Raw genomic sequence first — 13,355 nt, forward strand, 5'->3', positions numbered from 1 at the left:
TGTCCTGTGATAAAAAGCCTTGTGTTTCAAGTTCCAAAGCTTTCAGGGGAGCATTTTCAAGCTTTTGGCACCATTGTTGAGTGAATTGCCAAAATTCAGATTTTGGCTGAAATTGTGACCCTGGGGCTTAGGGATTTTTTCAAAAAAATATTTTCTGCTGCTTAAGTTTTTGAGGGCTGATTTCTTGTCCTGTGATAAAAAGCCTTCTGTTTCGAGTGCCAAACCTTTCAGGAGAGCATTTTCAAGCTTTCGGCAGCATTTTTGAGTGAATTGCCAAAAGTCAGATTTTGGCTGAAATTGTGACCCCGGGGCTTAGGGATTTTTTTCAAAAAAATATTTTCTGCCGGTTAAGTTTTTGAGGGCTGATTTCTTGACCTGTGATAAAAAGCCTTCTGTTTCGAGTGACAAACCTTTCAGGAGAGCATTTTCAAGCTTTTGGCACCATTTTTGAGTGAGGTGCCAAAAATCAGATTTTTGCTGAAATTGTGACCCCGGGGCTTAGGGATTTTTTCAAAAAAATATTTTCTCCCGGTTAAGTTTTTGAGGGCTGATTTCTTGTCCTGTGATAAAAAGCCTTCTGTTTCGAGTGCCAAACCTTTCAGGAGAGCATTTTCAAGCTTTTGGCACCATTTTTGGGAGAATTGCCAAAAATCAGATTTTGGCTGAAATTGTGACCCCGGGGCTTAGGGATTTTTTCAAAAAAATATTTTCTGCCGGTTAAGTTTTTGAGGGCTGATTTCTTGTCCTGTGATAATAAGCCTTGTGTTTCGAGTGACAAACCTTTCAGGAGAGCATTTTCAAGCTTTTGGCACCATTTTTGAGTGAATTGCCAAAAGTCAGATTTTGGCTGAAATTGTGACCCCGGGGCTTAGGGATTTTTTTCAAAAAAATATTTTCTGCCGGTTAAGTTTTTGAGGGCTGATTTCTTGTCCTGTGATAAAAAGCCTTCTGTTTCGAGTGACAAACCTTTCAGGAGAGCATTTTCAAGCTTTTGGCACCATTTTTGAGTGAATTGCCAAAAGTCAGATTTTGGCTGAAATTGTGACCCCGGGGCTTAGGGATTTTTTCAAAAAAAAAATTCTGCCGGTTAAGTTTTTGAGGGCTGATTTCTTGACCTGTGATAAAAAGCCTTCTGTTTCGAGTGACAAACCTTTCAGGAGAGCATTTTCAAGCTTTTGGCACCATTTTTGAGTGAGGTGCCAAAAATCAGATTTTTGCTGAAATTGTGACCCCGGGGCTTAGGGATTTTTTCAAAAAAAAAATTCTGCCGGTTAAGTTTTTGAGGGCTGATTTCTTGTCCTGTGATAAAAAGCCTTGTGTTTCAAGTTCCAAAGCTTTCAGGGGAGCATTTTCAAGCTTTTGGCACCATTGTTGAGTGAATTGCCAAAATTCAGATTTTGGCTGAAATTGTGACCCTGGGGCTTAGGGATTTTTTCAAAAAAATATTTTCTGCTGCTTAAGTTTTTGAGGGCTGATTTCTTGTCCTGTGATAAAAAGCCTTCTGTTTCGAGTGCCAAACCTTTCAGGAGAGCATTTTCAAGCTTTCGGCAGCATTTTTGAGTGAATTGCCAAAAGTCAGATTTTGGCTGAAATTGTGACCCCGGGGCTTAGGGATTTTTTTCAAAAAAATATTTTCTGCCGGTTAAGTTTTTGAGGGCTGATTTCTTGACCTGTGATAAAAAGCCTTCTGTTTCGAGTGACAAACCTTTCAGGAGAGCATTTTCAAGCTTTTGGCACCATTTTTGAGTGAGGTGCCAAAAATCAGATTTTTGCTGAAATTGTGACCCCGGGGCTTAGGGATTTTTTCAAAAAAATATTTTCTCCCGGTTAAGTTTTTGAGGGCTGATTTCTTGTCCTGTGATAAAAAGCCTTCTGTTTCGAGTGCCAAACCTTTCAGGAGAGCATTTTCAAGCTTTTGGCACCATTTTTGGGAGAATTGCCAAAAATCAGATTTTGGCTGAAATTGTGACCCCGGGGCTTAGGGATTTTTTCAAAAAAATATTTTCTGCCGGTTAAGTTTTTGAGGGCTGATTTCTTGTCCTGTGATAATAAGCCTTGTGTTTCGAGTGACAAACCTTTCAGGAGAGCATTTTCAAGCTTTTGGCACCATTTTTGAGTGAATTGCCAAAAGTCAGATTTTGGCTGAAATTGTGACCCCGGGGCTTAGGGATTTTTTCAAAAAAATATTTTCTGCCGGTTAAGTTTTTGAGGGCTGATTTCTTGTCCTGTGATAAAAAGCCTTGTGTTTCGAGTGCCAAAGCTTTCAGGGGAGCATTTTCAAGCTTTTGGCACCATTGTTGAATGAATTGCCAAAATTCAGATTTTGGCTGAAATTGTGAGCCCGGGGCTTAGGGATTTTTTCAAAAAAATATTTTCTGCCGGTTAGGTTTTTGAGGGCTGATTTCTTGTCCTGTGATAAAAAGCCTTCTGTTTCGAGTGCCAAACCTTTCAGGGGAGCATTTTCAAGCTTTTGGCACCATTTTTGAGTGAATTGCCAAAAGTCAGATTTTGACTGAAATTGTGACCCCGGGGCTTAGGGATTTTTTCAAAAAAATATTTTCTCCCGGTTAAGTTTTGGAGGGCTGATTTCTTGTCCTGTGATAAAAAGCCTTCTGTTTCGAGTGCCAAACATTTCAGGAGAGCATTTTCAAGCTTTTGGCACCATTTTTGGGAGAATTGCCAAAAATCAGATTTTGGCTGAAATTGTGACCCCGGGGCTTAGGGATTTTTTCAAAAAAATATTTTCTGCTGGTTAAGTTTTTGAGGGCTGATTTCTTGTCCTTTGATAAAAAACCTTCTGTTTCGAGTGACAAACCTTTCAGGAGAGCATTTTCAAGCTTTTGGCACCATTTATGATAGAATTGCCAAAAATCAGATTTTTGCTGAAATTGTGACCCCGGGGCTTAGGGATTTTTTCAAAAAAAAATTCTGCCGGTTAAGTTTTTGAGGGCTGATTTCTTGTCCTGTGATAAAAAGCCTTGTGTTTCAAGTTCCAAAGCTTTCAGGGGAGCATTTTCAAGCTTTTGGCACCATTGTTGAATGAATTGCCAAAATTCAGATTTTGGCTGAAATTGTGAGCCCGGGGCTTAGGGATTTTTTCAAAAAAATATTTTCTGCCGGTTAGGTTTTTGAGGGCTGATTTCTTGTCCTGTGATAAAAAGCCTTCTGTTTCGAGTGCCAAACCTTTCAGGGGAGCATTTTCAAGCTTTTGGCACCATTTTTGAGTGAATTGCCAAAAGTCAGATTTTGGCTGAAATTGTGACCCTGGGGCTTAGGGATTTTTTCAAAAAAATATTTTCTGCTGGTTAAGTTTTTGAGGGCTGATTTCTTGTCCTGTGATAAAAAGCCTTCTGTTTCGAGTGCCAAACCTTTCAGGAGAGCATTTTCAAGCTTTCGGCAGCATTTTTGAGTGAATTGCCAAAAGTCAGATTTTTGCTGAAATTGTGACCCCGGGGCTTAGGGATTTTTTCAAAAAAAAAATTCTGCCGGTTAAGTTTTTGAGGGCTGATTTCTTGTCCTGTGATAAAAAGCCTTGTGTTTCAAGTTCCAAAGCTTTCAGGGGAGCATTTTCAAGCTTTTGGCACCATTGTAGAGTGAATTGCCAAAATTCAGATTTTGGCTGAAATTGTGACCCTGGGGCTTAGGGATTTTTTCAAAAAAATATTTTCTGCTGGTTAAGTTTTTGAGGGCTGATTTCTTGTCCTGTGATAAAAAGCCTTCTGTTTCGAGTGCCAAACCTTTCAGGAGAGCATTTTCAAGCTTTCGGCAGCATTGTTGAGTGAATTGCCAAAAGTCAGATTTTTGCTGAAATTGTGACCCCGGGGCTTAGGGATTTTTTTCAAAAAAATATTTTCTGCCGGTTAAGTTTTTGAGGGCTGATTTCTTGTCCTGTGATAAAAAGCCTTCTGTTTCGAGTGACAAACCTTTCAGGAGAGCATTTTCAAGCTTTCGGCAGCATTTTTGAGTGAATTGCCAAAAGTCAGATTTTGGCTGAAATTGTGACCCCGGGGCTTAGGGATTTTTTTCAAAAAAATATTTTCTGCCGGTTAAGTTTTTGAGGGCTGATTTCTTGTCCTGTGATAAAAAGCCTTCTGTTTCGAGTGCCAAACCTTTCAGGAGAGCATTTTCAAGCTTTTGGCACCATTTTTGAGTGAATTGCAAAAGTCAGATTTTGGCTGAAATTGTGACCCCGGGGCTTAGGGATTTTTTCAAAAAAATATTTTCTGCTGGTTAAGTTTTTGAGGGCTGATTTCTTGTCCTGTGATAAAAAGCCTTCTGTTTCGAGTGACAAACCTTTCAGGAGAGCATTTTCAAGCTTTTGGCACCATTTTTGAGAGAATTGCCAAAAATCAGATTTTTGCTGAAATTGTGACCCCGGGGCTTAGGGATTTTTTCAAAAAAATATTTTCTGCTGGTTAAGTTTTTGAGGGCTGATTTCTTGTCCTGTGATAAAAAGCCTTCTGTTTCGAGTGACAAACCTTTCAGGAGAGCATTTTCAAGCTTTTGGCACCATTTTTGAGAGAATTGCCAAAAATCAGATTTTTGCTGAAATTGTGACCCCGGGGCTTAGGGATTTTTTCAAAAAAAAAATTCTGCCGGTTAAGTTTTTGAGGGCTGATTTCTTGTCCTGTGATAAAAAGCCTTGTGTTTCAAGTTCCAAAGCTTTCAGGGGAGCATTTTCAAGCTTTTGGCACCATTGTTGAGTGAATTGCCAAAATTCAGATTTTGGCTGAAATTGTGAGCCCGGGGCTTAGGGATTTTTTCAAAAAAATATTTTCTGCCGGTTAGGTTTTTGAGGGCTGATTTCTTGTCCTGTGATAAAAAGCCTTCTGTTTCGAGTGCCAAACCTTTCAGGAGAGCATTTTCAAGCTTTTGGCACCATTTTTGAGTGAATTGCCAAAAGTCAGATTTTTGCTGAAATTGTGACCCCGGGGCTTAGGGATTTTTTTCAAAAAAATATTTTCTGCCGGTTAAGTTTTTGAGGGCTGATTTCTTGTCCTGTGATAAAAAGCCTTCTGTTTCGAGTGACAAACCTTTCAGGAGAGCATTTTCAAGCTTTCGGCAGCATTTTTGAGTGAATTGCCAAAAGTCAGATTTTGGCTGAAATTGTGACCCCGGGGCTTAGGGATTTTTTTCAAAAAAATATTTTCTGCCGGTTAAGTTTTTGAGGGCTTATTTCTTGTCCTGTGATAAAAAGCCTTCTGTTTCGAGTGACAAACCTTTCAGGAGAGCATTTTCAAGCTTTTGGCACCATTTTTGAGTGAATTGCCAAAAGTCAGATTTTGGCTGAAATTGTGACCCCGGGGCTTAGGGATTTTTTCAAAAAAAAAATTCTGCCGGTTAAGTTTTTGAGGGCTGATTTCTTGACCTGTGATAAAAAGCCTTCTGTTTCGAGTGCCAAACCTTTCAGGAGAGCATTTTCAAGCTTTTGGCAGCATTTTTGAGTGAGGTGCCAAAAATCAGATTTTGGCTGAAATTGTGCCCCGGGGTCACAATTTCAGCAAAAATCTGATTTTTGGCAATTCTCCCAAAAATGGTGCCAAAATCCTGAATCTGCTGGGATGCGACTGAAACCCACACGGGTCTAGCAATCGTCTGGAAGCACCCAGGGTGCCATGGGCAATAGTGGAGCCCTTTAACGATACATTTAATACATTGCCATTATAAAAAGAAGGCTGTCCTGGGATGTAGCACATCGGAAGGCTAGAAATTGTCCAGCTCAGCTGCCTGAAAAGAGGCGAGTTATAGCAGCTGAAACGAAAGCACTGCAGTTTTGTTTAAGCATAGCCAAAGCTGCCTGCCCCACACCCCTTCCTGCATAGTCCTGAGATGTAAACTCCGGTTTGCAGCAGGAAGGGGAGGGGAGGGGAGGGATCTGTGTGGGAACCAGCAAGTCAGACAAAGGCACTCACATCTGAGGCAGCTCTTTGACTCAAAGATACCTGGTCTCTGAAGTATCAATTTCCGTTCTTCCAAGGATTGCTGGCAGGACAGACTTATGGTGCTGATGTTGCAAGGCAGGTGGCCTTTGGTTATCTCATTCTCTGCAAGGAGAAGGGGGAGGAGGAGGAGGAGGAGGAAGGAGACGGTTACATGGGTCTTTCACACACACAGTGCATGGAAATCGCCAATAATGGAGGCACCACTTTTTCAGTTTAGACAGCATGCAGCATGCAGCAAAACAAAACCTTCAGCTCTCAGCAGGTTGTTGGATGATCACAACTCCCCTCTTCCCTGACCACTGGCCATGATAGTTGAGGCTGGTGGGAACTGAAGTCCAGCAACATCCTGGAGGACCACTGGTTCTCATGCCCACACGAAGAGACATTTTGGACGTGAGAAGATTATGGAAGGGGGCAGGTTAGGGTTACAACAGCACTTAGCAAGCTCAGGAGTCGGTTATCTGGAATGTACGTCAACATCCTGACAGTTCAAGTAAGATTTTCTTGAGTTCAGTTAGGATGCCTTCTTGATTGATGATGGATGGAAAGGTGCTCATTAAAGTACTTTGATGACTGCTTGCTCCTAGCGTGGGTGAGGCCAGAGGCAAAACTGGGTGGAGCAATAAATTTAAACTTTTGCGGTAGACTAGTCTCTATAGGCACCCCCCCCACCTCTCTCTATCCTTCCTGTGTGTTGACGAGGGGGGAGTGTAGGACTAGGGCAGAGTTTCCCAAACTTGGGCCTCCAACTGTTTTTGGACTACAATTCCCATCGTCCTTGACCACTGGTCCTGCTAGCTAGGGAAAGGAAAGGAGATGTTGGCAGAGTACAATGATGCATCTCAGCCAGACAAAAGCACACATGCAGGTACACAGCAGGGGTGTGGGCTGTGAACAGGATGTAGCCTGGAGAGAGTCCCAAAAGAGAGGCTTGAAGGGCCATCTTTGGTGCTGGGCTGAGGTTCCCCATCTCTGCACCACAGAAAAACACAGCCCATTGCTCCACCTAACTCAGGGATGGGGAACCTGCTGCCTTCCGTATGTTGTTGGACTCCCAGCTCCCACCACTACTTACCATTGGCCATGCTGGCTGGGGGCTGATGGGAGTTGCAGCCCAGCAGTGCCTGGATGGAGAACCATAGGTTGGGGAAAGCTGTCCTCCAGCCCACTACACCACCCTGGTCTCCCACAGAGACTGCCTCTTCCTCTTGAGCCTTACCAAGGTCAGATGTTGAAGTAGCTCTGTGGCTGTACCTGGGGCACCCAGGGCGCATGAGGAAGGATTTCCGCAGTTCCTCCTCGGGCATGCCGGGAGACCTTGTAGGGCTCGCCAGCTGTTCCTTAGCCTGGGGAAGGAGAGGAATTGAGGGTGCAAAGGAGACGAAAAAGGAGGCACCACATCGGCAACCTCTGCTGTTAACGGCATCATGCACTGAGCAGGCAGGGCTGGACTAAATGATGTCCAGGGCCCTTTCAAATTCCTGCTAGGATTCTGCTCGTATCAAGGCTTTGCCTACCTGCTTCTCATAGTACTCCCTCCCTGCTTGGCCTGCTTTGCTGGAGATGGTTTTGCCGCTGGATGGAGGAGTCCACACCGGATTGTTCTGCTGCGACTGCTGCCGCTGCTTCCGTTTGCTCATTTCCTGCAGCACTGTGAAGCTCTTCCTCATCAAGGTGTCGCGTTCCTCCATGAGGGCAGCGGCTCAGGTGCTCCCGTTGCAACAAAGGGGTAAAGAGCCCTGCAAAGTTGAAAAGCCTGTTATGAGAAAAAGAGACCTTCTTATTGTCAGATGGGGTATATAGGACTGAACAAAGACTGTGAGCCTATGCACACTGTGCCTGTGGATAGACACCCCCCCCCACACACGCCTACTGAACATGAGTGGGACATACTTACGACTGAGACGAGCTTGGCTGCTGGATCAGGCCAAAGGCTAATCCAACCTGGACCACGTGCTTGTCATCTGAGGCCCTTCTCTACATCCCCCATCCCAGAGAGGTTTGGAGGGTGACAAGAGCCGGGCCTTTTCTGTGGTGGCTCCCCGATTGTAGAACACTCTCCCCAGAGCCATCATTACATGTCTTTAGGCACCAGACAAAAACATTATTCTTTACCCAGGCCTTTAGCCACTAAATAACCTCTAGCCTGTGGAAAGTGTGTTGGAGAGGACTGTGATGATGACTATTGCCTAATTAGGCTGTCTGTACGTATGCTTTTTATGTTTTTTATCATGGGTGTTCTGTAATGTGTTTTTAATGTTGGACATAGCCCTGGGATCTTTTGATAGCTGGCGATATAAAAATTGAATTCATAATAATAAAAGTCCAAAGTCCTGTCTTTGGAGTGGCCAACCAGAAGCCCCTGGGAAGCCTGTCAGCAGGACCTGAGTGAAGATATACTCTCTCCCAGCAAAAGGTATTCAAGAGGTCTAGCCACAGGTAACCTTATCCTCCACAAATAACATCACTTCCACTCTTAAAGCTTACCTTTGAGTAAATGCAGTTAGGAACGTGGCATAAAGCAATCTATTTCAGGGCCGCAAGGTTTAGTGGCTAGATGAACCAATCAAATGTTTATGTCGATCCGTCCGGAAAGACAAATTATAAAATGGTGGGGCTTAGTCAACAAGGAGAGACCCACATTTATTTCCTTTTCCAGCTGTTTTCGATGTGCTGGTATGTTCTAACAACTGGAAAAGAAGTGGGGGGGGGGGAGAGAAGATTACAGACAGCCTGTCCTAACATGCGACAGCACACAGTTTTAAGTGTGGGTGGTTAAATTTTAAGTTCAGCGTATATACCAAACTATCTCTATACTTTTTTTTTAAGCACCCATATCAAGGTTTGATGATGTGCATAGTTATTTAAATTCATCAATTAATCCATTAAAAAGAAGTCAATTTAATATGTTTGGGGTGCTTTAAACCTCGCCGTGGGTCGGACCCTGGGGAAACCTTCCAACGACGATTCTAGGAAGGCTACCAGCGCACGCATGCGCATCGGAAGCCGGCAAGCGCAACAAAGGCGGGGCCAAAAGGCAGAGGCGGGGCCTGTTCTCTTATTCTCTCTCTGGCCGTTGTGCTGAAGCTTCTCTTGGCCTTTCGCTCCGCTCTCCTCCTCCTCCTCCTCCTCCTCCTTCCCCCTCACCTGCCAAGGGGACACGGGCCGCGCGAGCCGGAGCCCGGCCAAGGAGCGCGCTGGCTGGTTCCCTGCCTGCGCGGCCTAATGCGGTTGCTTAGCAACGCGGAAGCGGAACTACAGCTCCCGTCGCCCTCTGGCGCATGCGCTTCGGCGTCGTGTCTTTTTTTTTAATACACCTAGTTCTGATTGGTCGCCTCTCCCACGCTCGTTCCGCCGCATGCGCGCGGCCGACTCGGGCTCCTCACGTGGTTTCCGACCTCCAGGACCTTGTAAGTAGCGTCTCTACGGTTGTCGCTTGGAGGGGAATTGTGGTCGTGTGAGCGCGCCGAGTTGCCTTGCGCGGGTTTGGGGAATAGCAGCTAAGGGCTCAGGCAGCAGGTACAGCTCGCCACGCGGGGGAGAAGCCGGCTGCTTCAATCAGCCCCTTTTCTCGGAACCATGTGGACTCGCGCCTTACTTTATTTTGAGGGGAAGGAGCGTAGCTCAGTGGTTGAGCATCTGCTTTGCATCTGGAAGGTCCCAAGGTAGGGAGTGGACGCTATGTGAGACCTTGCAGAGCCGCTGCGGATAGATAACTGCTAAATTCAGGGTCGCGGCCTGTCCTGTATAATACAGGATTGTCCCGTATTTCAGTGTAAGAAGCTCTCTCTCTGTGTGTGTCTCTCTTACTCTGCCAAGTTAGGCATCCTCTCCAAATGCATGTGTCCGAAAGGGTGTGAGAAAGGTCATGTATTTAAGCTGTGGGTAGCCAAGCACAGACAGATTTACAACTTCGTGGATGTGGGCGTGTGACAAATTTCAGAGGCGCCAATAGATTGTAATAGATTGCTTTGAATTCACTTCAGCACCAGCTGGAAAAAAAATAATAACCCCCCCCCCCAACTGCTCTGCCCCATCCTGTCCTATATTTTGCCAGAACAAAGGTGGCAGTCGTAAATGGACTGGTGGTCTGACTGTATAAAAAGAGCTGTCTACATTTCTGGGTTAGGGATAATTGAGGAATTGACCACAAGGATTCTGTGTTCTCATTCCCTGGGCCTAACTTCTATTCCACATCCCCCTCTCTCATTTATTTTAGAATTGCAGAAATTTAGGTAGCCTGGTTCCTCATTTCATAACTGTAAGCTGATGGCGCTTTTTTGTTTGTTTTAATATGAGACTGCTACTGAGTGTTGGGATCTGATTTGTTACCTCTGTTTCCCCTTCTCTACAGGAACCAGACATCATGGTTCAGCTGGGTAAGTGGGATTACCGTATTTTTCACCCTATAGGGCGCACTTATTTTTTGGGGGGGATAAATGGGAAAAATTATCCCCCCCCCCCGAGCTTGCGGGTCCGGGAGCGACGGCGAGGTTGCATTCAATGGTACCATTGTTTAAGGGACGTGGGTAGCGCTGCGGTCTAAACCGCTGAGCCTCTTGGGCTTGCCTATGAGAAGGTTGGCGGTTCGAATCCCCGTGACAGGGTGAGCTCCCCTTGCTCGGTCCCAGCTCCTGCCAACCTAGCAGTTCGAAAGCACGCCAAAAAGTGCAAGTAGATAAATAGGTACCGCTCCGGCAGGAAGGTAAACGGCGTTTCGGAGTGCTGCTCTGCTTTGTGGTCCGTTGCGCCACATGACCCGGAAAAACTGTCTGCGACAAACGCCGGCTCCCTCAGCCTGTAAAGCGAGATGAGCACTGTAACCCCAGAGTCATCTGCGACTGGACTTGCCTGTCAGGGGTCCTTTAACTTTACCTTTTTTTTACCATTGTTTAAAGACTGAAACGACTTAAAAATTAACTGTAACTAAACAGATATTTGGTACTTCTAGGCGGGGTGGGGTGTAAAAACAAAAATCAGCATTTATGAGTGATATATATTGCAGATGAAGAAAAGCACTATGGAGTTGGTGGTCATCACTGCCTCCATTGGGAGCGAGTTCTACAGCTTAACTGTGCTCTGTGTAAAGAAGTATTTCCTTCAGCTTGTTTAACCACTGGAGGGAAATCTTCAATAAATGCAGGGTTTCTGTTGACATTGCCTTTGCACGGTCTCCCTTCCAGGGCACTGCCTCCTGAAAAAGTACTACAACGCGCATACCGTCATCCGCTTTGCTATGGGTGGCTGCGCCAACAGGCCTTACTTTCGGACCGTGGCTGCACAGAACAAGTGAGCCCGGGACGGGAAGCACCTGGAGCAGATTGGGTGCTACGACCCGCTTCCCAACGACCACAACGAGAGGATCGTTGGTGTGAACTTCGAGCGGCTGAAATACTGGATTGCCAATGGCGCCCATCTCACCAAGCCCGTCGAGAAACTTCTGGGTAATGCCACCTGGTTTCCTTCTTTTTTTGGGGGGGGGGATGTTGCTCCTGTTTTGTTGTCGCTTTCTGTGTTCCCTTACTTAGATTGACATTTTGCTTGTTGAACAAAGCATTTATACAAAAATTAAATGTGTTTTATATTTTGAATGGTTTCCCCACCATGCCAAACTCCTGCATTATTTTAACCTATCCTTGTGGTGGGGTTTTGCTGAATAAAATTCTGATTATTGTACAGTTATCCATTGAACTTAGGCAGTTCCTGATAATGACGATTCATAAAATCATACGAAGGGTATAAGGGGCCCCAGGGCTCCTCCAATTCAACTACCTTCAATGCAGGAATTTTTTTTCTTAATCCTCCCATTTATTTTTAAGCTGAGAATTTGTCTGGGGGAACAAGTGGAACAGAAAGCACAGCGTGCTTCCTGATGTCACAGGCAACCAGGCAATCAGTTCTTTCACAGCTTTGCGTTGGGGAAGCTGTATCTTTTTGGACTCCCAACTCCCATTATCCCTAACCATTGGCCATTGGGTCAGATGAGAGTTGTAGTCTTAACAGCAGCATGCACCCCTGACATATGACTGCAAAATTGTCGGTACATTTTCTGAAGGCGATGAACTCCAGATTTTGTGTGTCCTGACTCTCCCCACCGTGCTATGCTTTAGACAGTTGACCTCGAGACATAATGCAGGGAAGGAGAGCTTCAGAACCAGGAACCAAATGTGGCCCTCTGTATCTGGCCCTCAGAATTCTGCCTAAGCCACATCCCCTCACTGCTCCTGCTTCACACTCTCAGGTGTCTGGCTTGAACTCTGATAATGTGTCTTTGCTTAGCTTCCTGGATGGAGGATAGGGAAAGCAGCCTATTGTGCAAAGGTAATAACTGCACAAATTGCTCCAGCCGCTTTTGCCTCTGGCCTCATGCACCATTCATACATGCCCCCTGGAAAGTTGACCGGAAGCGAATGTGACCCATCAGGCTGAGAGAGGTTTCCCCACCCTTGCTGTGAAGAGTCTAGACAGCAACAGCAAAGTGCCTTTTCTTTCCTCCGCCCAGGGCTTTCTGGATTCCTCCCCCTGCATCCGATGACCATCACAAACGCCGAAAGAGTGAGGAAAGCCCAAGCCCAGCAGGCTGAGAGGGCTGCTCAGGAAGAAGCAAGCCCAGCTCAGAATGAATAAAGAGCAAAGTGTGGGGCTCTCGCTACCAGCTCCTCGAAGGCAGTGCCAGGATGAAGGACCGCCTGTTGTGCATTAATACATTCAGGCTTGGATGCTGTGCACCATTTTGATTCAAGGTGGCAGAACGAAACATCACTTTGGCGTGACTTTTCCCGTTTTCTGGGATAGGTTTGGCCACCTCTCGAGATACCATTGCCAACCTTGGGATGAAGGTTTCTAAGATGAGGCATGCATTGATGTTTGAACTCCAGGCGCCATTTGGAATTACCATAGCGTACTGAAACATTTTGGGTGCGACTTCACCCATTTTTTGGCATGAGTTCATACCGCCTCCTGAGATATTGCCACCAAACTTTGCATGAGGGTTCCCAAGTGGGGTGGCAGTGGTTTTTGTTGATGTTTGGATCTGGGCACCAATTAAGAATCCGGAAGGCTGAAATGTGTGTTTCTTGTCACGGAATAGAGCAAATGTGCATTTATTTGTGCCTTACTGAACACAGATAATGACCTGGCCTCCTATTGATATTTATTCCATCAATGTCAAGGGGGTGGGACCCAACGTTAGTCCTACTCAATAGCAGACTCACTGAAATTAATGGATATGACTAACAGATCCATTCGTTTCAGTGGGTCTGCTCCGATTAGGATGTAACTGGATACAACCCTATAAATATATCTCATCTGAACAGTTACTCCTGAGCAATTTTTACACTTGCGTCAGATTGATGCACAGTTAAAACTTACAGAATTTCTTGCCACAAGGTTATGCCATGAATGCAGACTGCT

At 45.2% G+C, this 13,355-nt stretch overlaps 1 protein-coding gene and 1 pseudogene across 2 annotated transcripts; one reads left to right on the forward strand and one right to left on the reverse strand.

The window, feature by feature from the left end:
* Positions 1-5,719: 5,719 nt before the first annotated feature.
* Positions 5,720-8,554, reverse strand: LOC309538268 (uncharacterized protein; the record flags this gene model as incomplete). The annotated part of the gene is made up of 5 exons (XM_082233613.1): positions 8,430-8,554; positions 7,460-7,681; positions 7,162-7,288; positions 5,913-6,044; positions 5,720-5,727 (listed from the first exon to the last, which is right to left on the reverse strand). Exons 2-5 carry the CDS (start codon positions 7,631-7,633, stop codon positions 5,720-5,722), a joined length of 441 nt encoding a protein of 146 aa, XP_082089739.1. The 5' UTR covers positions 7,634-7,681; positions 8,430-8,554.
* A 795-nt stretch (positions 8,555-9,349) lies between these two features.
* LOC309536458 (small ribosomal subunit protein bS16m-like) lies at positions 9,350-12,635 on the forward strand (annotated as a pseudogene). The gene is made up of 4 exons (XR_014224528.1): positions 9,350-9,461; positions 10,297-10,321; positions 11,126-11,386; positions 12,445-12,635. The product of XR_014224528.1 is annotated as a small ribosomal subunit protein bS16m-like (transcript).
* Positions 12,636-13,355: the final 720 nt, after the last annotated feature.

The sequence above is a fragment of the Podarcis vaucheri genome (genome assembly GCF_965113315.1).
Source record: "Podarcis vaucheri genome assembly, chromosome: 7".
Classification (NCBI taxonomy): Eukaryota; Metazoa; Chordata; class Lepidosauria; order Squamata; family Lacertidae; genus Podarcis; species Podarcis vaucheri.